The 26,725-nt window shown below is 34.0% G+C and overlaps 2 protein-coding genes across 3 annotated transcripts; one reads left to right on the forward strand and one right to left on the reverse strand.

Annotated features, from left to right (window-relative positions):
• The first annotated feature begins 341 nt into the window (after positions 1 to 341).
• LOC148613225 (protein mono-ADP-ribosyltransferase PARP14-like) lies at positions 342 to 24,735 on the forward strand. Of its 2 annotated transcripts, XR_015923295.1 has the most exons (16): positions 342 to 616; positions 1,701 to 1,801; positions 2,797 to 2,970; positions 4,254 to 4,328; positions 5,766 to 5,982; positions 6,921 to 7,103; positions 7,840 to 8,133; positions 8,566 to 8,802; positions 10,107 to 10,337; positions 10,676 to 12,310; positions 13,282 to 13,740; positions 14,426 to 14,481; positions 16,637 to 16,870; positions 17,387 to 17,608; positions 18,019 to 18,316; positions 20,890 to 24,735. XR_015923295.1 is itself a non-coding variant. In XM_088586454.1 (15 exons), the coding sequence occupies exons 1-15, from the start codon at positions 433 to 435 to the stop codon at positions 18,082 to 18,084; spliced, it is 4,368 nt and encodes a 1,455-aa protein (XP_088442580.1). In that variant the 5' UTR covers positions 342 to 432; the 3' UTR covers positions 18,085 to 18,527. The 2 variants fall into 2 exon arrangements, 1 of the variants encoding a protein (XP_088442580.1); XM_088586454.1 differs by lacking the exon at positions 20,890 to 24,735 and having other exon boundaries at positions 18,019 to 18,527.
• LOC148613226 (carbohydrate sulfotransferase 1-like) lies at positions 20,025 to 25,785 on the reverse strand. Its single transcript, XM_088586481.1, has 4 exons — positions 25,763 to 25,785; positions 23,128 to 23,237; positions 21,748 to 22,006; positions 20,025 to 20,937 (listed from the first exon to the last, which is right to left on the reverse strand). Exons 2-4 carry the CDS (start codon positions 23,225 to 23,227, stop codon positions 20,166 to 20,168), a joined length of 1,131 nt encoding a protein of 376 aa, XP_088442607.1. The 5' UTR covers positions 23,228 to 23,237; positions 25,763 to 25,785; the 3' UTR covers positions 20,025 to 20,165.
• Between the last annotated feature and the right edge of the window lie 940 nt (positions 25,786 to 26,725).

Here is a 26,725-nt window from a genome sequence, read left to right on the forward strand (position 1 = left end):
AATCGAATGTAGAATATATTCAGTGCCAGATTTTGAGGAACGATATGAATGTTAAAAACCTTGCCGTGAAAAAACCTGGAAAATACACATTTAAAATTTAAATACAATTTATGCTCAAAATATTCAAAAGTTCCGTGGAATACCTGAAAACTTGATATTTGAATAAATCTTTTAATATTTCGGTTTATTTTTTTAGCAGGCTGGTGTCACTTACCTCGTGTGCAAAAAGAAATGACGGAACGTAAATTGACCGAAAAGTATCCGTAACAGATATCCACCGTGATGTCTAAATCTCTCTCCCTCTCGATCGATTATTAATGTTGTTTTTTTAGATTGACTTTCTGAAAGTTTTAAGCATGCGCATACAAATGTTTAGAATCGGTCCATATATCACGTGTGTAAATAAATGTATAGAGATAATATAATTGTAATATGAATATCAATACTACTCGACGTGGAATTTGTGAAAAATGTCTGATAGTTTCTGGCCTTGATGAGTCGCATGATTACGAAGTCATCCGAGTCAATTTCCCGGATTCTCTGGACGGTAGAAAGGTAATCTCTCCAGGTCAGGACAGCAGTACCTCATGGATATTATTGTTTCCTGTTGCAGAAGGTATGGCCGATGTATTAATTTTATGCAATATTCATTAGTTACAACAAAATAATAATTATTGAATTCACAAGATGATTCATTAGCTTTGACGAGGTGTAAATTGAAAAAAAGTGCTTCTACTTTCAGTTTCATTGCGGAATGCACGATAAATACTTGTAATATCAAATATCCTATATCTAAAGTTAAAGCCTATATTTAGCACACGATATACATCCATATTTATTGGTTGTGGTCCACGTACCACAATTTATTCCTCTTTAAGTATATACCAAGGGTTTACTTTTTTATACAATGCAAAACTTTATCCTTGCCTGGTCAAGTTTACCCTTTTGTATTGGATCGAAAAAATACATTTTTGCATAGGGTGTAGTTGAATGATATGCGACTTTAAAGGGCTAGTTTAAAGTTCATCAAAGTATTAGACGACTATGTACAACTGAACGATCTGTTCTATATTACGCATTTCACCTCAAGAGCATATTGCTCAGACAATTCTTTTTTTATGATAACAATTGTCAACTATACCCCAAAACGAGCGTGACCGATTTACAGTAACGCACTCAAAAATTGTATTGAAATTAAATTATCATAAGTGTATGTTTTATATTGTACAAGTATGTGTAACAATCGGGCAAACTGTGGTAAACATAAAACAACCATTTTACAAACCCACTGACATGACAATGAAATTTGTCTCAAAAGAGTCTTCCCTATTTGATAAGAACTCTATTTGTTTATTTCTTCATCATTAGAGATGCTTGTAATTTTATAGAATGATGGAAAAATAAGGATTTTGACAAGATTATTTGTCCCTGAAATATTCATTTATGTTCATTTTAATAAAAAAAAATAAAGCTCAATTGGCTTGCTTAACTGTTATCGATAATCTTGTCTTTATTCCTTTATTCGGATGTTTCAAAAATAAATTACACTCAGTCTGTCCGAGTGGTCAAATGATGTTTTACTTACTACCTGACTCTTAAAAAGACTTACATAACCATGCATATTAAAGAATGTGCAGGTATGTATCGTTATTCTGGAAGGACAATCATATTTTAATAAAAAATTGTACGTCTTTTTTCAGTCGCAGCGAAATATATTGGAAAGAAAATTACAATTGGTGACAAAAGTGTGGTTGTGAGTTCATGCGATTATTCATGTGATATTCCACAAGATTGGCTTACTGTAAGTGTAAAAGAAATAAATGGTAAAAATGATTTTTTCCTTTCAATGCCATAAACTTACCGGCATAATTTTTGTTAGTTAAAAAATAGTACGTACATGGTATAAACTGACGAATTTAAATGAGAAATGATTGCGTTAGCCCTATAGTCTAGATATTGCCCCCCCCCCTCATTCATCGATCTGTAGTAGTTCGACGTATAGGACTGAACTTTTAATGCCTGTATGTAGTTCTCTATTATGGTAGACGCGGTGGACAATTACAGACTCTTAATAGATTTAAAATTAAGCGTTATTCATTAAGTGGGAATTGATATAACCAGAGGTAAAGTAACGAATTTGCTTTTTCGTGGTTTCAGTCAAACCCCAGTCTAATTAATACATTTTTTGGTCTTGTGTATCTTCTACCAGAAGTTGCACACAAATAAAAGTACAGATGCCAAAGTTTTAATGGTTATAAGACTTACCAACACGCGAATTAAGTGGACGTGCAAAAACTAGGCAGTGAATTGCACATGACAGATTTTGTTCATCCTTTCATCCATTCCATACTGCAAACACATCCTTTCTCAAAGTTAAATATTTTGGTTTTTCATTAACTGCAACGGTAAAAGTTAAATAAATTATATCAAAAGCACTGAAATTTGTTGATAAAGGGAGATAACTTTTTTGATTTTGTGCAAAATAACTGGTTGCTTAAAATCATTTTCTGAGCCATCTATTGTCGATTTAAAATCTTTATACTATTTGACATACATAATGTGATAAACATATTACATTGGAACTAAACATTCTATAGGATTAAATTGACCATGTGCCACTCATATCATAGGAACTGCATGGTTTCTACATGGACAGTCTCTTAAAACTTCCTACCAATTATAAAATATCCTTTGAAAACTCAAAACACTTTAAATCCACAAGTTACTGACAGTTTGACAAATTACAAAAATTATACCCTCGAATAAAAGTTCGATTACATTTGTTTTTCATTACAGTGTAGGCCTTACTCGCCATGGATACAGCAACCTGTGTTACATCCGCATTTTGGCATGCCTTATGCTGCCATGCCAACATACCCATTTAGTACACCGCACCCTAATTTCCTTCCTAACAAGGAGTTACTAGAAAAGTTAAACAATATGGGAATACCTAAAGACGATTCAATCAAGGTAAAATAAATATAATTGTCATGGATGTTTATTCAGGGCTTATTGGCTTATTAAATGTAAGTACATATAATTGTAAGAATCAGGAAAAATGAAAAAAAAATCAGAAACAAGTTTGTCAAAACCCAACGGATCTGACAATAAAATATCACTCAAGGATGTCTTCTCTATTTGAAAGACCATTGTTCGATCTCTGCATCATTGGATTTGCTCAAGAATTTTTCAATAAAATCTTAGAAAAAAATGAGGTTTTTGACAGAGTTATCTGCCCGTGAAATGTTCGTTTTCAGCGCATATCAATGACATTGTAACTCAATGGTTCAGTATGATATGAAAAATCTTGTCTTTTTTCCTTGATTTCGATGGTGCAAATAGTCAAATTACAATATCAAAATGATGGTTTTTGTAATACCATGTTTCACCTACTGCCTTATTCCTACACGGTTGACATTTAAAATTGATTTTGCCAAATCAGATGCCATTTGACAGTAACTCTCTGGTTAAAATAATTACGTTCGATATCCCTTGAAATGAGAAAGACAACACAGTATTTTTTTTGTACAACTGTTATGTACATGTATCTTTACCTAGGATGTAAGTCATTTCATTAGTTTTTAAATCGCCTTTTGTCAGAGTACTTACATCTCAGTTTGCTCCAGTTGTGCAAATGTACTTTTTCGCAGGATATCCTAGAAATTAGATTTAACAGCTAGGTTTCCAACATTACTGGGTAAATTAATACACTAGAATGTTTGATTTGGACATCCCATCGGAAAATGCATGCGCTCATTTATTTTTGCACGTATTACTTGGTTACTTTGTGTTCTTTGATGCGTATGTCTGTTTTCCGTGTCTGGCCTGTGTCCCTGAATTACATTCTTTTGATTTCCGCTAGAATCTTGGTTCCCTTGATTTCTCTTCCAATACTCGTTTACCTTATTTTTCATGAAACTTATTGATGCATTGTCTATAAAGAGTAATCAAGGGAACCAAGGCTATAGCGGTAATCAAAAGAATGTAATCCAGGGACAAAGACCAGACATGGAAAACAGACACATACAACGAAGAACATAAAGCAACTAATATCATACATACAAAGTAACAAAAGCAAATGAGCAACTCGAACTCCACCGAAAACTGGGAGCATGGACCAGGTGCACCGGTAGGGTAATCGTCCTCTGCTTTTCTTTAAACACCCGCCGAGTTCCTCATAAAAAGTCAAGTCCGGGGTAGGCAAATAAAGATATTATTCGGTACAAATTCTCATTTCTGTTTCGAATCGGCAGGGTCTTTTCATGACGGGAAATAGAAGTGTTGAAAGCGCTGCTGAGTGGATCTTTAGTAACCAGGATGCTCTTAAGGTATGTGTCTCGTCATTGCCCACGAATATTCACCTGAGTATACCTTGCCTAATGTGGAACGTCAACAATCAGTTTAATATGCACCAATATAAATAGACAGTTACTTGTTGATTATGCTTACAATAAAGACTGAATGTATATCAGTGCTCCTAGATGTGGGATTTAGGAGTTTGGAGCTGATGAGGACGTGTGAGAAAGATTTTGACATTTCGTGCACATCATATCATATACAATGTAGGTGTGGTATAGAATTTAGGACAAATGAGGTAGGGTAAATGCAATCACTTATGTTTTTTATGCAGTATAAAAGTAGCTCATTCATTCAATTCATATAAATATTTTAACACCATTTTTATAAATGTACGTCGATGTAATTATGCATAAACTTGAAGAAATCACATATATCACATCAGAATTTATTCCGAAACTAGGAAAATCCATACAATATTCACCAATCTAGGCGCATATAAAATATAAAACAAGCAAAATATAGACGTTGTCGTTAATTTTCGCTATTTTCGTTGTGGACAGAAAACCGCGAAAAATAGTACCAGCGAAATTGAATTTTAACACCATATACCGCTATTTATTTTTGAAACCGCGAATATGATCACGGTACGGAATCTGCGAAAATGAATACGTTTACAGTATAGTGTACGATTTCGCATTGCGTTGACCACTCGTGTTTGGATAAAACCATTCGTCCAAAAAACCGAAGCAGTAATATGCAATGAAAATGATACATAGACGACCCAACCACCATTTATGACAATATTTGAATGAGCATTATGAAAATTATTATAAAATGAAAATCCATCGACCAATGGTAACAATAGTTGAAGAATCAGTATATTATTCAATAATTTAACAATGACGTTGAGACTAATACATGTATAGCTCAATCAGTTAAACGACGCACGTTCAAACAAATTGACCTTTTTGTCGAAACGAACTTTAAGGTAGTTCAAATTGCCGAACAGTAATACACACAGTGTACATTGTACATGTAGTAGAGAAACATTAGAATTAGTTGACATTGACGTACACATTTTTGTTTGATTTGTGGCGAAAAGTTGCAATATCATGCTTTATAATCTAAATCTATGTACAAAATGATACAGAGACAAAGAGCAAAAGGAAAAAAAAAAGAAAAAAATCGGATACCGTCGCTTAAAATCACATTTTCCGAAACTTAGGAGATTCTTGCATATCCTGACAGGTTGGTTGTCTGTAGCATCTAGATTGCGTTTCGAATATGTCAGACCTGTTTTTAACTGCTTTTATACTATCTATATTAACCCGTCGTTATATACTTCATATGCTTTTATTTTTCAATTTAAAAATGTTCGATGTCTGAATTAGAAAATAGGAAGTATTACAAAGCATGACTTCAATTTTTGATATTGCTTTATTATTGAGTTTTAAATATTTTTGAAGAACCCGTCACAGCAATTACCAATTCCATTCCAACCACATTGGCAAGTTCATCAACCAATACAGGACACACCACCATTTAATGTCTCTGCTGTCTCTTCCTCTCCACAAAAGCTAATTGAACAAAAGAATAGAACAGACGTAAATGAATCGACTAGCATGGAACGCGGTGAACCACTTCATGACAAAAAGTCAACACTCACTGATGTTTCGGGCATAGGTATTATAGTTAATCGGTAATTTATGGCATTTTCCATTGAAGTACACGAATCGATAATGCTTTTCCTGGCGTAATAGTCTTGATATAAAACATAACAGGTCAGTTAAAAATCAGAATATAAGGCAATTGTTTTTTATGCTGGTTATTTTACGGGCATTTCAGGTTCGACCTAATGGGCTCGACCTGAGATTCCCGTGATATAGCCAATATTTTAACTGTCTTATTGAGTTGAAATTAGGGTTGTTATTTCTTAAATTGTCAAATTGAAGTCCTTAAACTAACTACGTGAAAACTGATGTTGTATTAAATGAAGGGTAATAACAGAATTATCGAACTGATTAAATCCAGGCACAAGTAAAAAAAAATGGTCTAAAAGGAAAAGTCGATATAACAAATTGCAATATCAGGGCACAAATTGGAAAGTAGGAAAACCACCGCAATGTTCCTGACTTTGTACAGGCATTTCAAAATGAAAGGTGGATTAAATCAGGTTATAAAGTGTGATAGACCTCCCGCTTCCATTACGGTTCATTATTTCCGGTGTATTTCAAAACAAATTGGCAGAAATCAAATGGCTTCCAGTCAAACTCGTTAAAACCAGTAGTCAAAACAGTTCAAAAGATAAGTGAAAATAAAAAAGAACTGAATTCAATAACATAGCCTTTAGTTTTAAAAAGTCTTGAACTTTGTGTGGAAGGTAAGTTAAATTCAAGATTAAATAGCTATGAAATAAAGTATAAAGTACATAAAATTAGTTTGTAGATATCATAAAAATTCATAAACTTCATAAACTAAAACTCTTTTAACAGAAATAGAATGTTTATTTTAATATACATAGAGTTATTCCTACCATTACTGTTTGCAGAACGATCCTTTTTTTGGTCGGAATTCTCTCCATCAGATGAAGTTAAGATGATAATACATTATATTGACTTAAGTTTCAGAGGAAATTAATGAACACAGTAAAATGATTAACGTAATACATTTACCTGACAAAACCACAGAAGATAATTTGACGTTATTTTTCGAAAACACTCGACGATCCGGCGGAGGAGACATCGTCAATATTGAATACAAAAAAGACGATGCAACAGCTGTGATAACATTCAAAGAGGAAGATGGTATGTAAATTAAATACGATAAGTAACTTTAAAAAATAATTCCTATTCGAAATCTGCCTTCTCGATGCAAAATACCTATTTCACATTTTGAATGCAAATTTGGATATCAATGAAAAAAGCTTAAGTTTGGAAAGCGTTTTTAACAGCCCGTAATATGTGATATTTATATGATTATGGGTAAAAAAAGTGAATAAAAATAGATTTATCTTTTTTGAACTTTTAAGTATCAGTACACATAAAATTCAGACACTGCCAATGGTTAAGTGATTCCTGGTGTAGAAAAACCAACGGAACAAACGATGCTTTTTTTTCAGTCTACATATGCTATATTTTCACATAACAATAACCATTTCTGTACTCAGATCTGCACTTTTGAGAAAATCATGCGTTTATCACCTACTAAAACCAACCAAATTTAACAAAATCAAGAACGATAACTCTTGCCAATATTGAGTACAATCTATATACAATTTATCTCAAAAGCGCAACAACAAAATGAAAAACTAACTTGTTACGTAACCAGGAACTGTTTCTGAACAAGATATAAAATTTAAATCGGTAGGTTTTTGACATGCATGAATCACCTTCTGTCTGAATTTTATAAAGACTGCTACTTAAATACAAAATCCATGTATAATAAGTACAGACGTTGACAGAATTTTCAGCGTATAAACTTTTCAATACCTTATATATATATATAATACATTCGAAATTCACTCATTTTGCTTTCGTTTAGTTGTTGAAAGGGTCATTGCGAAGTCACCACTGCAATTTATGAACACAACAATTGCAGTCGAACAATTTACACCTAAAAATCAGCCTATAAAAGCACCATTATCAGACTGTGGATCAGAAGATTCATCTGAAAAAAGCTCACTGATAGTAGAGGTACACGGCGTCAAACCATCTACACAGGAATTAACAGTTCAGTATTACTTTGAGAGTAAGAAAGGAGCAGATGATGACGTCGAAAATATTGAATATATAGAGGACAAGGATGTGTATCTCCTAACCTTTGCCTCTGAAGATGGTATCTATTTTTTAACTCCTTTACTGAAAACCGTGAAAATTTAGCACATGCAAGCATTGGAAGTAATACACATATAATTTTAGGTTGTATTGAATATTCCTATAACATTATAATATGCAACCTAGGTAAACTAAATAGTAGAGTAGTCAAAAACGGTATAATTTGAATATAGGATCTGATTTACTAATGACCTTAAAAACTTCTGCAAGGATTTCTGGCAAGTGAGTTTTAGCAAACTTCGCTAAAGAGTACAATGTAGGCGCTACAGAAGCAAATTGTTTTCATTCCGCATTCTCGCAGTCTGTCGATAGCATACTAATCATCAATTTATAAAAGTAAAATAGCCTCAAATGACAGAATCTTTAAAACTTCCACCATCGGCGTGTAAAAAGACAACATTCTAAAATGACGTAACTTCTTTTCACTCTCCAGCAGTGGCAAAGGTCCTGAGCAAGCATCACACAATTGAAACTGCAAACCTAATCGTTAAAAAATACATACCACCTGCAGTATACTCTAATAAAGTTATTGTACAAGGATTGCCTGACGCTGTCTCTGAAGAAGAACTAACCAATTATATTGAAGGCAGGACAAGACAAGACGTTTCTGAAGTAAATTTTAGTTGCAAGTTTAATGACACAGCTGTGGTTACATTTGAGGATCATATAGGTGAATGATATTTGTTGATTGTTTTTGCATTCATCCATCACATATATTTTAAATCTGTAGGACACAAAGAAATTCGAATCCAATTTTTACATTGTCTCTTTTCTTTCGCTCTCGCTTTGAAACAAAACACTCATTTAAAAACGTTTACGCGATGATTTAACGGCTGAAAGGTTATCTTATTGAAATCAATTATATAAATACACACATTTAACATATACGATGACATAAATATACAAATTTAATCCAACTTCCATACGGGGGAGGTTAAACGGAATAGCCGTTATTTTGGCTACGCCTAGGGAAATTATTGTCACAAAAGTTCAAGTATTTGTCATATAAGAAAACAAATAATTCCTTCCGGGGGTAGATTTGTACTCATTTTAACATCGGTTTGGAATTTATATCCTCAATTAACACCTCGCTATCGAATATAAATGCCGTACCCATGTTAAAATGAGTACAAATCTACCCCTCCTAGAATAATTTCTTAAATTTACACCTCTCAAGGGTAATAACTCTTATATGGAGTTGTCTGACAACTTCGATTCCTGGAGACTTGTGTAGGCCTTATAATAAGGCTAAACATAACGGTATTGGAGACATGTGCAAAAACTACTGTCTGACCCCCACCTTTGTTCTGTTTTTAGTAACAGTGGTCATCTTTTTTTCACCAATCTGAAATCCAAACAATTTGTTCAGGATACCATAGAAAAACAAAAAATTCCAACTTTGATTGAATTGTGTACAGTAGATTCCGAGAAGATTTTTGAAAGTAATAACATCAAAAACAGCACAAACCGTCTAAAAATGGCAATAACTCCAACTTGGATCAACAGACTTTCACCAAAATTTGACCACAGATAGATTTCAGCATGTTGAATACTGATACCATGTCAGAATTTGGTTAAAACTAACGGTTTTGAAGATATATGCAAGAAAACTGCTGTCTGATCCCTTTTCTCTATTTTTAGTAACGATGGCCATGTTTTTTAACATATAAAAAAATCCAAACGGTCATTTTATGCAGGATACTCTAGGAAACAACCATCTTAAGTTTCATCCAAATCCATTCAGTAGTTTCAGATCGAGGAGAAGATGTTTGAAGATATTGTTAACGACAACTAAGACGGACGTCGAGTAATGGCACTAGCTCACATGGCCTATAGCCAGGTGAGCTAAAACTCTAAAACTTTGTCTAAATGAGACCTTTTGGAAATATTATTTATTGGTTTTAAACATCACTGGGCAATTTTTCCCTAATACGCGCTTATTTATTGTAATGTGTTTTCTTTTGTTTCTGTTAGACGTTGTCAGAGTGCAAGAAGCATGTAACAAGAAGACCTTTCAGCATACTAATCTGAAGATTAAATCACTTGTTGTAAGCAATTGTATCATCGTGACGGAATTTTCTGAGAAGACTACAGAAAGTTCACTTGAATACTACTTTGACAACAAAAGAAGATCAGGAGTTGAACATGTTGAGGAAGTACAGATGAAAGACAATTATTGTCTTATTCATTTCCAAAATCATGAAGGTATAGTTTGTGTGCGTGTGCGTTTATGTGTGTGTGTGTGTGTGTGTTTGTGGAATTAGGTGTGGCAATATTAGTGTATCTGTGTATATGCAAATGGATTGTTAATTACTAGAATATGTATAGTAAACGTGCTCTGAACAAATTTAAAGAATAGTTTTAAGTCAGTTAATAACTAACTGATTTTAATAATGAACGCTTGCAGTCCATAAATGAGTTAATAATGATATCAAAACATGTATTATCGATATCAATAAATGGGAAAAATATAACGGTTTGATGTGTTACTTTTGAAATTAAATTATTATCATATACTTTGGATCACATGTAACTATTTTTAGATGCAGTAAACGCGTGCATGTGTCCACACATTATCGATAAGTGTACACTTAGGGTTCAGATATACTATGAATGTTTGGGGCCACCGGTAAAAGAGGAAGCAAGTAAAAATGAGACAACCAAGAAGGAAGATATAGACATTCAACCATTATTCTTTGAAGATATAGACTCGGACAAGCTTAAGTGCCTAATACATTCCACAAAGCTAAGAAATCTAGTTGAAAAAGAAATGGAAAAGTTCAATTCACGTGTTGTCTGGCCTTCGTCAGAGTACGGATTTATATCAATCGAGTTCACTGTACAAAAAGATATGCTAGACTATAAAAACCTGGCAGTTAGTTGGATGGAAAATGCAAAAGATGAGTTCATACAAAGTTTAGATGCAGTTACAGTTGAACATTGTACAACGTTAAGTAGCATTTGGGATGAGGTTAAGAGCCAAATTACTCTCTTAGATTATAACGAAGCACACCACATAGATGTGATTTTCATTAAAGAAACTTGCGACATTTATATAGCCGGAAGGGAACAATTAACAACGAATCTGTTGAAAAAAATTAGTCTCATCATTGACAATCATACCCTATTAGTTCAGAAGGAGAATGATAAAGTAGAAGAGACACTACCCCTTCAAGGGCACCAACAACAAATACTAGAAGCTCTACATTTTACCACAGACATGTCACGTTTATATCCTGCTATTGATATATCCTTTTCTCTTGGAAAACCGGCTCTAGAGTTGAAAGGTTCTATAGCTGACATAAGTTCTGTGAAAAGTAAAATGCTAGAGCATATTTCACAAATCCAGCAAGAAATCATCGGGCCTAAGTTGGAGAATTATGTCCGATTTATTGAGGATTCAGATATAAAAACAATGATCGATAAAGAAATCAAAGATTCTGGTCATACATGCGTCTGGGATTTATCTAACAACACGATTGTTATTTATACACTTTCGCAATCAGCATCTAAGGCAATTCGACGAATTTTTAACAAAAACATTAAGGAGACTACTTTTCCAATAGATGAACAAAACAAAGTACTACTTAAATCGCGTGAGTGGCGAAAACTGCGTGAATCAATACAGGAGGAGTCACGTGATCAAGGGTTTTATACTAGAATAGAAGAAATATCCGACGACAAAATATCGGTGGTTTGTACGTCGAAAAACGATTTACTAAATGTTATAGAAAAGATAAGAGATTTTATGTTTGAAAATAGCATTAGTGACCAGACACTCCCCTTTACGAAACAGCAAATGAAAGTTCTTAAAGACCGTTACAAGGACAAAATCGACCTGATTACCATTAAACTGGAAAGAATGAAAATTGAAATAAAATTTGAAGATAGCTGTATCATCATAACCGGAAATAAAAAGGCAAGAAAGAGTGCTATGCTGGAACTGGAGCCGATTTTTAAAATTTTAAAGCAAAATGTTTCCAAAGATGAAGTAGAACCATTCGTTCCGTTTGGTTTGGGTCATGGGTCGGTTGTGGCATCTTACAATGTAGATGAAGGCCAAAGTATAATGGTGCTATGCTGTGACATCACAGATTTAGGTGTTGATGCCATAGTGAGTCCAGCAGATCGTCAACTTTCCTGCCGTGGTGGACTATCAAAAATGATTGTAGAGGAAGGTATGTTTAAACTGTTACTATTTTTCTTACAGCAGGAATATAATGTTAAGTTGTATTGTCACCATTGATTATCCCCATACCTATTAAGTTGTTGTCAATTCAAAAATTATTCGAATGCTATGAAATTGTTGGCACATCATAATTTTTCCCAACTGATGGTTTGTTCAGATGTAATGTTTTTATTGTAGTCTAACGATTTTTTGTATCGACAATGACTTGCCTAGACAATACTTTGAAAGTTTACTATCCAAATGTGCACAACTGAAGAGTTACCTCCCTTTTTTCAATGAACATAAATGCATTCTGTATAACTTATTTTTCTTCAATCGTTGCATTTAATCAAAATCCAACATCCAACTTTAAGAATGGATGCATGGATGAAAATATTTTGAAAAAACAAACTTCGTCATGTGACAACCACTGCCTGGTGTTTGTATAGACACCCTCTTTAAAGAACACGGGTGTACATAGGCGATATTTCTTTCACGTGGTTAATCTATATTTAGACCTGTCTGTTCCAATATTCTCTGCTCATTCAAATTATTTTGCCTTGAAAGTCCTATCACATGTTAAACCTTGTACCGTATTATTACTGATTCTTGCATGACTACCTTTGCCATTTATTGCGTTACTAAGATGTATACTGGTATAAGATCATATTCTTCGACTCAATAGACGACTTTTTGCATTCGAAAATTACATCGACTCTGGTAACAACCAGTTAAGTGTTTTATACTAGAAAAAGGAAGGGTATTAGATTTCAATGGTGCAAAAACGTCAATAAACATGTGGAAATATGTATCCGAACATAGAAATATTTGAAATGCTTCTGAAACATATGTATCATTTATTTATTTATTTATTTTTGTTTTAATCGAATCAAGTTTCAAACTTTTCCATAAAGAAAGGTAAATTGAACGTTGTCAATTATGTACGGATGGTTATAGTCTCCCATTGTTGATGCTTAACAGGAGGACATACAATACTGAAGGAATGCAGTACTCACCGAAGACAACATGGTCCTTTGAAAGAAGCGGAAGTATATACCTCAGGGGCAGGTAGATTAAAGTGTAAGGCAGTGATACATGTTGTTGGACCAGTATTGCTAAAATTACAGTCTAATGAAGAAAACGTTCTTGCGGAATGCGTGCATTCAATATTACGTGAATCGGACACTCAACAGTATGAATCCGTAGCAATTCCTGCTCTTTCTTGTGGCGCTGCTAACTTTCCAGTAGACGAGGCAGTAGAAACCATCGTGTATGCAGTGGAGAGGTATTTCAAGGAAAACGACTCCTCAGTGAAAACTGTCTATTTCTGTGATGTTGCACCAAAGATTACTGACCTCTTTGTATTTGCTGGTAACAGAGCATTTAAACGGTCGAGTAAAAGACCTGTCAACCAAGATTTTAGTCCGAGATCTGGCTCAGGTATGATGTAAAGTTAAAGCAAATACATTGTGTATTAAATTCCGAAAAGAAGAAAAAATCGGTGATGTTTTTTTTTTTTTGAATATAAGAAAGATAAGATCAAATTAATGGAAAATACTCGCATTAGACTCGTTGTGTACATGTATTTTTTTCGGATTTTCTTTGTATGTATGAGATTTTAAATTAAACATATTAAGAGACCAATATAAGAGGCTGTCCATGCAAAAGACAATCATTGGGTGGCACATGACATTATTTTTTTTCAAAACAATACCTTCCATATCAGACCACAGACGCATCCTTTCTGAAAATTAAATGTTGGTTTTTTTATTAACTGCAATGATTAAAGAGAAATAAATGACATTGAAAGCATTGAATGTCATGGAAAAAGGGAGATAACTAATCTTTTGTGCAAAATTTGGTTGCTTTGTTAGGAAACTCTAAAATCATAACCTAGGCCATCCATTGTCGACTATAGAAATCTCTATCTTATTTGATATTCAAATGATATAAGCATACCATTTGAACGATAGTTAAACAACAAAATTTCAATTTCAAACTAAGAGTAGTAGTCGCCCCCCCCCCCAATGGCATTCCTTTGGATCCCCATATATAAGATATCTTGTTTGCTTGCATTTAGTGCATCAAATCAATAATAAAAGACAAACTTAATTTCTTTTTGCAGTTGCTACATACGTTCCACAGATTAAAGTAGTTATTCAAGATCTTGCAAAAATGAAGGTATAGAATATGATATTTATTATGATTTTGAATTTTCCCATGAAGGACGGACCTATTTGTACTCAAATGATGACAAATCGTAGCGCACGTAGCGTCCGTCGTGGTTAACAATTTTTAATAACTCTTCTCCTCCGAAAGTATTGGACAAATTAGCACCAAACTTGGTATAAATGTTCCTTAGTACGTTCTCGTAGAACTGATATGGGGATTTTTGATCCGTCGAAAACGTCGCTGTCGTTACTAAAAAAATAACATAAAGGTAAGACAGAAGTTTATTATTTATATCTCCAAAACCGTTACATTCTGACATGGGGTAAAAGTGTACGGCATGACAAAATCTATCTATGGTCAAGTTTTCGTGTAAATCTGTGACGCCATAATGGAGTTTTTGCTATTTCGCGACGTTTTATGGGTATTTCTAACGTTTTTACTTTCACAAAAATCTTCTCTAAAACTACCGAGCAGAATTCAATGAAAATTGATATGATAATTTTTTTTTAAATTTTGGCGTTATAAATTTTTATCCAAGAAAATTCATGGCATCTTTAACGAAAAATGGAATGCTGCATATCAAGCCAGGTGAGCGTTTCAGGGTCTTTGGAGCCTCAAGTGGAGAATGTGTTACAATATCAAATGGGTGATATCTAAAAGAGTAATCAAGAGAACCAAGCTTATATCGGTAATCAAAAAAAATGTAATCCACGGACAAAGACCAGACATGGAAAACAGACATACACAACAAAGAACATATAGTAACTAAAATCATACATACAAAGTAACAAAAGTAAATGAGCAACTCGGACTCCACTAAAAACTGGGAGCATGAAGCAGGTGCACTGGTAAGGTAAGCGTCCTCTGCTTTCCTAGAAACACCCGCCGAGTTGCTCATAAAAAGTCAAGTCCGGGGTAGACATACGAGGAAAGGAAAACTATGACTCGTTGAATAAATCAGTTTTCATGGTGCAGATGGATACACCATAACGACCTACAAGTTCATGATGACGACCATAAAACTTCTGTAGTGATAACTTCAATCTTATAGCAACATAACCCTGTTCCAGAAGCCTATTTGTTAGAGTTCTAGTGCGATACAAAAAGTCTGCGTAGTTTCGGCAAGCTCTGGCATAACATATGAGTTGTGATATGAACACTCCATACGCAGATGCTGAAGTGATGTTGCCTCAGATGAAAGGAAGGTTGACAATTGTGAATGAAAAGTCATCACGTTTGTCGTAAAGTTTGGTCAATAGTTTTCCTTTACCATCGTTTTCTAAGTGTAGGTCAAGATATGAGGCTGACCTCACAGTGTCTGTAGTATTTTTTATCTCAAGTTCTTTGGGGTAGATGCGATGTATCAAATCCCCGAAATTAAGATTGTTTAAAGATAATACGTCATCTATATAGCGGAAACTGAGATTAAAGGATCTAGCTGAACGATATTCTTTCTTTCGGATCAGATCAGCTATAAAGTCTGCCTCATAAAAGTGAAAGAAAAGGTCAGCAAGTAAAGGAGCACAATTTGTTCCCATTGGAATGACGACCGTTTGTTGAAAAACACGTCCACCACACTGGACAAATATGTTCAGCATTTTGTAAATATCTTCCTGTGTATATTACACTGGGAAGTGCATGGTTTTTTAGCAAATACATTCTGCGCCTGCGTTAAAAGTTCACACAATCATTTACAAAACGTGCTTCATTTCTGACAGAAAGATTTTAGCCATCCATGTTTCAGATATTACATATAAAGCACGTAACTGATGCTCTGTCCCAATTCTATTTAACCATTAAAATTTAAATAAGGAGTTTACGATTAATAATATATAAAAGGGTAGTAAATGGCTTGATGCCTTCCTTTCATTTAACTTCATAAACGTCATACGAAAAAACAATGAAATACCTGTGCCTTTATAATAATGTCACTCCATTTTGTACCAATGAATTTCCTTTTTTTTCTGGCTTACCTCATCTAAAACCATATTACAAAAAAACACCGTAACGGAAATTGTCACCTGATTTTTCAATTCAGTTAAATTTTAACGACTAAAAATATTTCACAATAATGATTCAAGTAACACTCCCATTTAGTTGTCAAACGGTCCTCCTAAATAACATTTATTCACCTACCAGAAAACAAAGGATACATCTATTTTAGGTTAACGTTATAGTCAACACGACCAGCACCGATCTACAACTCAATAAGAGTGGGGCTGTTTCTTCCTCTTTGCTGAAAATTGGTGGTATAACCATACAGCAGCAGTGCATAAGTAGTTATCCTTCAGGAATACAATATGGTCAAGTTGCGGTTACAAACGGTGGACAACTTCAATGTTCGCATATATATCATGGTGCTCTGCCACAGTATGAACGAGATGGTACAGCATTGAAAGTAAGTGCATTGCACTGGTGTAAGTCATGCATGTTGTATGCAACATATGAAAAGGCAGAAAAATATAACGAGAATAGATAAAGGCAAAAAAATGTGAAAGCATTGAATATTATCTGTTGCTAACCGGTTTCATGGAATTTTCCACAATATTTAATTTTAATTTTGCAGAGGTTGTTACCTGCACGATTTTTAAGCTGTCACCTTTGTAAAGCCTTATCAGACCCCTTCCTTTCCGACATAAACGAACAATTTTCAATTTGTTCAAACGCGTTTTGTCCGTAGATGTAATACCAGGACAGTAAGAATAGGTCAGAACGTCTACACAGCAGCCCATTTGCTAGTAGAACATACTCTGACTGAATTCCTTGGTCAAGTACTAGTATCCCGAAGACTTGACTTGGCCAAGTCACCAAACCCATTTGGTTTTACTAACCCACTTTCACCGTCCGTGAGAGAATTCAAATTCGTTAAAACACCCAATTATCATTTTTCATTCAATCTTATCTTTATTACCAGATCCTTAGACAGTTTGTCAACCAATGTATGGTTACAGCACAAGGACACGGATTTGCCTCCATAGCATTTCCTTCCATGGGAACTGGAAAATTGTGCTATCCTCCTGGTCAAGTCGCTGATGTTATGTTCGACACTGTGGCTCAGTACTATCAGAGTTATCCCGGATATAATCCACAGGAAGTGTACTTCTGTCTGTTCCACAGGGATTTCACAACAGTTAAGGTAATATCAGTTGATTCCACAAAGTAGACCCATAGAGAACACAAGGCACAATTGTTTTACACCTCTATTCGTCTGACTTTTCTACATTCATGACACTGCAGTTTTAATACTCTTATCTTGGACTTCCTAAGTAGTCCGTCCTTATGCAGCTGGTTAGAGATAACCCCTTGAAGCACGTCGTATTGTAATGTTAAATACTCGTTTTGATATCTCATATTTTCATTGCTTGTTTATCCTTATTGCCAAACGTTTTCAGAGTTTTTCTTCGAAGTAAATTATACCTTGTTCTTTCCAAAGGAATCAAATCTTGTATCATTTTATTGTTTTTTGTCTTCATGTAATGTTTACTTTTCATATTGACACACAGTGATTAAGAGATGCAAATGATATGTTTTAATTTAAATTTGTAGGCGTTCCAAGATGAAGAGGACAGACGGAAACCAAAACAGAGCAACAGGAGAAAGGACAGACTGTAGTGATAGAAAATACTGAAACTATACACGGCATAACTAAAAATAAACAGCAGGAGAAAGACGAGCCTCCAAGCAGCGGCAGTCGTTCGTTTCTTCTCTTACGTACCGCTGCAGACAGACCTTTCCAAATTCTCGGACATTTTTCAAATCAAGCGTCTTTTGTCAAACGGATAAAGTTTTCCCTGTCTTTGCAAGAATTTTGCATTTTGTGAGAGATTTGTCTGTAGCGTCTAAAGTAAGTTTCGAACGTCAAATGTTAATCGGTGCTTAGAGAAAGGCAAACTAAAATGTTGATAGAAAAACCTAAATAATCTCTTTACGGTCATGACTGAAACTAACAGTAAAAAACTGTAAAATTGATAATCTGAATTCAAATTACAGGTTTTGTATACAGTGTTCTTTTACCCGATCAAAGTCCTATCCAATAATCAAAGTATACCATCGTAGTATTGTTTTTAATTCTTGGATCAAAGTGTATTTTAATTCCTTCATTGTATCACCAACTGTGGAGGCGGGTCCAGTAGTCGTTTGACTCCGTCCGCCCGTCATGCTATTTTTTTTTGTGTAATCCGTAACTCAAACAGTTTGGAAACATTTTTTTAAAACTTTTCATGAACAAACTAGTAGTTTATAGTATACGGTCAAAAGTTAGTCATAAAGTCAGTTGTGTTAGCTGTACGATATGTCTACGAAATCAAATTATTGATTGCAAAGTTAAGTGTCAGTCTCTATAAGAATCTGGTCGTAGGAGAAACACTGTGTGAAAAAAAAACTAACATTTTGAAAGAGTAATCAAGCGAACCAATGTTCTAGTGGAAATCCAAAGAATGTAATCCAGGGGCAATGACCAAACATGGAAAACAGACATACACAACAAAGAACATAAAGTAACTAAAATACTACATACAAAGTAACAAAAAGTAAATGAGCAACTCGGTCTCCACTAAAAACTGGGAGCATGGACCAGGTGCATCGGTAGGGTAAGCGTCCTCTGCTTTCCTAGAAACACCCGCCGAGTTGTTCATAAAAGTCAAGTCCAGGATACTAGACAAAAGTGGAAAGGAAATCTATGCTGAACAAATCAGTTTTCATGGTGCAGATGGACACACCATGACGATCCACGAGCTCATGATGATGACCATAAAACTTCTGTATTGATGACTTCAATCTTATAGCAACATAACACTTTTCCATGAGCCTACTTGTAAGAAGTCTAGCGCGATACAAAACGTCTGCGTAGTTACGGGAAGCTATGGCATAACGTATGAGTTTGAAACTCCATACGCAGGTGCTGGAGGAATGTTGCAATAGATGAAAGGAAAGTTGACAATTCTGAGTGAAAAGCCATCAAGTTTGTCGTAAAGTTTGGCCAATAGTTTTCCTTTACCATCGGTTTGAAAGTGTAATTTGACTATTTGCATCATCAGAATCAAGGGCAAAAGACGTGATTTTTCCTAATCATTTTGGTAAATTTGGTTTATTAATTTAATTTCATTGAAATGCACTTAACATGAACATTTCAAGGGCAGATTACTCTGTCAAAAAACTTATTTTTTCTAATATTCTTTTGAAAAGTTCTGAACAAATCCTGTGTTCAGAAATAAGATAGGGGTCTTTTCAAATCGCGAAATTAACTTTTGAATGAAATTATATTATCAGATTGGTGTGTTTTTGACATGCATGTTTCTGATTTTTCCCATTTGGTCTGACTCTTACAAATGCTTTCACTTAAATCAGTCAAGGGAACCAAGACTCCAGCGTAAATCAAAAGAATGTAATCTAGGGGAAAAGTAGTGACATGGAAAACAGACACATACACAAAACAAAAAAACATAAAATAACCAAAATAATACATACTAAAAGTAACAAAAGTAATTCTGCAACTCGGACTCCACTCAAAACCAGGTGCACCGGTAGGGTAAGCAAAATTAATAAAAAATATATCCAATTAGACGAATTATTTTTATTTAGATATTTCTTTTTCTGAAAGTAAAACTATTGTTAAATATGGCTTGCCGATTTTTAGGATATTATCTTACACTTTTTTAACCCGAATGCATTTACTTGATAAAACAAGTTCCTTATTACAGTACTATGAACTTGGTGGTTTCTAGAGGTTGGATATTCAATATCTCAATATTTCTGAATGCCATCATTGAGGTCAAATTTAGATATCCCAACTTTTGATAAACTGGCGTACACACATTGTCTATATTTTGCTTAAACTCCATAGACAACACGGTACGCCATTTCATAATTGCTGCATATCCATCATTTTTGTATGGGTTGAATTTGCCTTCTCTTCTTTTATCGTGGTTTGTTTTCCAGCTGGATAACTCTTTACTTTGGGTTTTGTCTGACTTAGTAAACTTAATCCCTAGAAAACGGAAAAGCGTTCGTGTGACATTAATGGGATCATTAGCCAAACGTTCTGCAGATAGAAAAATGATGTTTTTAGGATATTTTTCTGCTAAATATAACATTAGATTGCTGTCGTAAAGCATCTTCTTACAAAGTGAGTTAGCTACTTCTAATTTGTGTTGTTTACTTTTCCCTTTTGACCTTGAACTTATTATCGCTCTTGGGTCGCGAAACAAAAATACGATTTTCAAATTATTAATTTCTCGCACTAGATCTTCTACAATGTTTGCAGTGATTCTCAAAACCTTTGTAACCACAACTTTTGAATTGACACAGATATATCGAAGTTGTGACACATCCATCGATTGGAATGCTTTCCGATTACGTGAACAGGAGTTCTGCGATTGTACGTCGGCAACTAATTTAGATATTGTTTCTGGTTTACAGGTGTACAAAGAATTCAAAATTGTGGCATCTACAGTTGTATCCTTTTCCCTGAATCATAAAAGAATCCAAAATGCAATCATTTACTAGTATATGTAACTTCAGTGCTGTATAAAGAAATCTGTGTGTGTGTGGATTTTTTTACTTAAGGTTGCTTATTGCAATTATGTACATGTATAACATCAGACATAGTTTATAGCTAAAGGCCGTTCCGAACTACACGGCCTTTTCCTCTACACTAAACAATTCAATAAATATCCAATGAAAATACATTGTTACCATCGGCTTGCCTTGAGTTAACGAACTGCTCTACTACCCTTTTAGATATATATATGTTATTTACATGTTATCGTTACGATTCTAGTTATTGACGCTGTATTGTCATCATGAGCATTAATTTCAAACTATACATTATAGCATTCTTATAACCCGTGTGTAAGCTGCTCTTCCTCTAATGTCTAAAACAACAAAATTTAAAATTGGTTTTCAAATCATCCCAACCTTTCTTCGTGTCGCAATGACTTTTTATTGGTGGCGTCGCAGTTGAATTCTTGAAAACTAATTATCTGTCGATAACAAAAGAATTTAAAAAGTGAGATTATCATTGTATGCAAACGGCTCAAGAGATGGTTAAATTCGATACATGTAACTTCGTTACAATAATGTCGAGGCTGTCAAGTTTTAAAAAGGCAAATGTAGGATTTTTTTAAAGTGCGAAATTTCTAAAGATCAAATAAAAAAATATTGTTAAAAGTTCAAAGGAAAGTGCCACCAGATCGGCATCAAAATGACCGTGTTTTGCTCTAATGCGCGAGGTGTGTATGCCACGACTATTGTACATTTAATTAAATGCAACATTACCGACATCTGTTTCTATTAAAGTCACAAAGTTGTGAACCATTAAAGTAAGTATGCCTTGCTATTTTCCATAGAGGCTCGTACATATAGAATGTATCGTCTCTACACCCAATCACGTGACCGACAAAAGTTGTTGCTCCTCTGTTATAACCAAAAAGCATGATATTTATCTTGTTGGAATGACTTGCATTATTTAGTTTAAGTCCAGGGACATTGAGGACGTCCTTTTTCTTGACTGGTATAGTGCGCGTCCAAGTAGAACCTGAAAGTATATGAAAGTAGTACCTAAATTAAAACGGTCAAAACACTTCGTGCATCAGGCAAAAAACAAAAGTTATAATCTATACTATTTTCTCACCATGGAAGCGAATTCCTTACGAAAAGTGTAACGCCGCTCCTCCCTAAGGTAATATGGTCAAAATGTTAAGAAAGCCAATGATTTGAAGTTGACATACTTAATCTGCAATCGCATTTCTGTATGCCTTGTGTCGAAATATCAAGTAGCTATGATAGGGGTTAGCAGAGAAACCAGTAAACAAATAAACGGACGGACGTTTATCTATACTAACTATTAAAAAAGAAATTGTGCACAACTTTCGAGTTTAATAATTTCAAGACGGAACGCTTTTCTTTCTATATTTTAAACACATTAATGTCTTATTCCTCTTTCTAAACCATCCCATTTAAAATTTTCATGATTGAGAATCGAGTAAAATTTTTCTGATCTCGAAAAAAACGTATATTTTTAAATATCGGATTGTGATAATGCTTTCCGACGGAAACGAGTAATCATCATTCTGTGTACGAATTTTGCAATTAAATCGATGTTTTTTAGCTTCTACACAGCCAAATGTGGCACATATGATAATCATATGGTGCTTTGTTCATATGATAATCATATGGTAATCATATGACAATCATATGATAATCGTATGCTTACCATATGATTCTCATATGTTAATTTTGGCTCGAAAACATATGATAATTATATGTTTGTAATAAACATGATAATCATGTGATAATCATGTGATAATCATATGTAAACTGAAACATATGATTATCATGCGGTGCTCAATTTATATGATATGCATATGATGCAAATCATATGAGATTCATGTGTGGCACATTTTCCTGTGTAGGTTAAAACAAAACTTTTTTTAAAATCTCAGAAATGGGATTTCAAAATGTTTTTTTTTTAATTTTTGCCTAAAATTGATCTACACTATTACCTTGGCATTGCGCAAAAATCGAGTGAATATCTGCACTTCTAAGGATTTTATGCGCATTTGAAGTTTGGTTACTATTGAATTAAATGGAAATTTTTCATTAGTGTAGTTTTATGGCTACATGTATTCTGTCTTTTTAAGGTATGGTTATACTTACCAAAAAGCGCTATATAGAAAATGGCTATTACACTAATGAGGAGTAAGACCTCTGTTAACTTTTCACACAACACATTTATTCTGACCATTTTTCTTTGCATGCGTCCATATCTAAAACAAGAAAACCCAATGTAGTTCAATAGACAAAGGAACAAATATGGTGAAACGGAACAAATACGCTATCGTATAACCACTATTAAAATGATAAATACTCACATTCCGTATTGTCAACTTCCCTTTCATCTGTGAAAAATCCTTAAGCATATACGTACAGAATTTTCATAAATTATCACAACTCATACGTTATGCCAGAGCTAGCCGTAACTACGCAGACTTTTTTGTATCGCGCTAGACTTCTTAAAATTAGGCTTCTGGAACAGGGTTATGTTGCTACAAGATTGAAGTCATCACTACAGAAGTTTTATGGTCGTCATCATGATCGTTACGGTGAATCCATCTGCACCAAGAAAACTAATTTAAACATGTCATAGTTTTCCTAATATCTTTCGTCTACCCTGGATTTGACATTTATGAGCTACTCGGCGAGTGTTTCTAGAAAAGAAAAAGAGGACGCTTACCCTACCGGTGCACCTGGTCCATGCTGTCAGGTTTTAGTGGAGTCCGAGTTGCTCATTTACTTTTTGTTGCTTTGTATAATTATGCTGTTACTGGGTTACATTTATCGGATTCCCGCTAGAATCTTGGTTCCCTTGATTAATCGTTTAATATAAGAGATTTATTCTTAAGTGTGATTGCTTCGTGTATCATGCTTCATCAGCTGTGTCGGTGGATCAATCCTTATATATAATGTTTATATATAGCATTTTTATAAAGGTTAATGTATGATGGTGTATTAACGTTGCTTTTCACCATATATTTTCCCTTTTCTACTGTACAGTGTGCGATCTTCCGGTTCGACTACTCCGTTGGTATTGTTCCTCTATTAACTTACATTCTTTTAACTTACATATGCTTAAAAAGACGCCTGCCTTTAAATGTAGTCAAAATTTCTAAACTGATGCATTCAGTAGTCCAATTGAAGGATATATATTTTACTTCTACTTAAATTTAATTGGTTGCGAATTTATACATGTACAATGTAATGAAGTAGCACAAATGTATGCACACATTTTAAACATTATGGTCGACGATTGTTCAATGTTAAGTAAACACATTGTATTCCCAAATGAAGTTAAATAAGTTCATATCATTAATAAAGATATCAGCAATTCCTTTGTTTCAATTTTGGTGTAATTATGTTGTGTGTTTTATTCACTTAATTGTGTTTTACGTAATTTTTATACGTATCCTCTTGATACATCTATAGACTTCGCGTATAGTGTCGGTGATAACGTCGATTGACTTTGTTTTACATGATCTCTCACTACTTTCATTTCGTACATGTACAAAGTTAAAATCTGTAGTTATCTGTAATTGTTTTGTTCTTGGAATTATCATTTAGCAATATGTAGTCTCAATTAAGACTTGCAGATCGGAACTGACATAGCAGTCGCGTTATCGAGCCGAGAATTTTTTTCAAATTTGATACATTGAAGTCAAATACGTTTATATTTTTTGTATGTTTTAACCTAAAGTGCTTATACCTGAATAGTTTTCATTGTTTAAGTAGATGTCTTTCTAAAAATCAGACGGAAGGTGATTCATGCATGTCAAAAACCCACCGAATTCAGATTTATTTCTGGCTCAGAAACAGTTATTGATCACATAACCAGTCTTAGTTTTTCATTTGGCGGTTGTACTTTTGAGAGAAAAAAATAAAATTTTGGCATTTAGATTGTACATGGAATCGGCACTGTTCAAGAGTTATTGATTTGGTTTCATTTGGTTGATTTTAGTGGTGGATGAATGTCCGACTTTCTAAAAAGTACAGATCCGAATGCAGAAATAATTGTCGTTATCTGAATGTATAGCATACAAATAGACTGAAAAAGTATCATTTGTTCGGTGGGCTTTTCTTTACCATGAATCACTTTAATATTGGCACTGTCTGAATTGTATATGGACTGGTACTTAAACATAAAAAAATATATAGCGTTTTCAAATTTCTGAAAATTTCAATTTCCCAGTATACGTTTAACGCTCCCATCCCACCATGCATTTGTTTATTTAGGAGTAATCAATGTGACCATGTTTCGAACAAAAATCATAAGTATATTCCAAGTATAAAGATTAGATAGGGAAAACAGACACACACAACAATTTAAAGAGTATGGAATTACCAAAATAACACTTATAGAAACAAAAGTAAATGAGCAACCCAAGTGCATGGACCAGGAGTACCGGTGAGGTAAGCGTCCTCTGTTTTTCTATAGAAACGCCCGCCGAGTTGCTAAAAAAATCTGACGTCCGTGGTAGTAAATTACTAAATAAATGTGCTAGTAAAATTACTGAACTCATGATCACAAATTGGAGTGCATACTAAATACATGAACTGGCATGACAAAGTGAAGAATAAACCGCGGAAAAATGGAAATAGCCATTATGCTTCTGACTTTGTACAGGCATTTTAAAGTGAAATGGTGTTTTAAAGAACATATTTTATGGCTAACCAAGTATCTCGCTGCCATAAATGCATCTAGTAGGCCTTCATGTTCAAATAAGGATCCACGACGTACCTGATCAGTGACTTCTGGGCACTTTCAACGTGGAATAACAGACAATCTCAAACTTTCTTAAGTGTCCTTATACATTGTGAAACCCTATTTACATATGCGTTACATAGTTAATTCCAACAAAGCGTGCTATAAATACATGAGTAATAGATATAATTTTGTGTAGGAAATATTATACTAGACAGTGAGTGTCCTTATCTTGTACACCTGCAAAACGTGTATTAGTCGATTTGCGTGTATAATGGATGTCTTACCAATGGGTACTTGTTTCATTTGGTTTTTATACTCACTAAATTCACATATACAAGTCATGTATATATATATATATAAATATATATATATATATATATATATATATATATATATATATATGTCTACATGCGAAAAAAAGTCCAAAAAACCTATGACAGATGTTGTTCGAGTTTGCTCTGTTCAAACAGGGACTTGATATATTACATAGTTCGTATTATATAGTCCTTGCTTCAATCTCTACGAAAGCTATAATTTAGGCAACTAGTTCATATTTTTTTCTAATTGCGTTTTAAATGCAAAACTTTTGCATCGCTTTGTCTGTATTATAGCTAATTTTGTTTCTGAAATATCTAATCTTCAACCATGGAGGAAAAAAAGATAATCAATCAATCTATCTATATATGTACCTGGGTAAGAGAATTTATTCAGGATTTTAGTTATATAAATTATGAAACTGACAAATCGGTGATCACAAAGTTATGAAGAGAATACTGAGGAAGGGTGTGTTCTAAAAACACTAAAATATAATAAATTTGTTAAAATGTACCCGTAGAAGTAAATAACTACTTATTATCAATTTAGGTCGAAGATCAGAATTGATATAGCAGTCGCCAGAGCCTTTAGATTTATAAAACTTGATCATGATAGCATCTGCAATTGCCTTGCACTACCGCAGGAAAATAGTCACATTGGCTTTATCCGTTAAAGTTCAAA

Source organism: Perna viridis, chromosome 6, assembly GCF_037379345.1.
Source record: "Perna viridis isolate PV_CMFRI_1.1 ecotype Kerala chromosome 6, ASM3737934v1, whole genome shotgun sequence".
NCBI lineage: Eukaryota > Metazoa > Mollusca > Bivalvia > Mytilida > Mytilidae > Perna > Perna viridis.

Coding starts and splice junctions, on each gene's coding strand:
- LOC148613225 (XM_088586454.1), top strand. CDS start 433: ATGAATATCAATACTACTCGACGTGGAATTTGTGAAAAATGTCTGATA. Junction 8,134..8,565: donor AACCTTTGCCTCTGAAGATG/GTATCTATTTTT, acceptor TTCACTCTCCAG/CAGTGGCAAAGGTCCTGAGC. Junction 14,482..16,636: donor AAGATCTTGCAAAAATGAAG/GTATAGAATATG, acceptor CATCTATTTTAG/GTTAACGTTATAGTCAACAC.
- LOC148613226 (XM_088586481.1), bottom strand. CDS start 23,227: ATGCAAAGAAAAATGGTCAGAATAAATGTGTTGTGTGAAAAGTTAACA. Junction 22,007..23,127: donor TTTCTATATAGCGCTTTTTG/GTAAGTATAACC, acceptor ATATACTTTCAG/GTTCTACTTGGACGCGCACT. Junction 20,938..21,747: donor TTTAATAGAAACAGATGTCG/GTAATGTTGCAT, acceptor TTTATGATTCAG/GGAAAAGGATACAACTGTAG.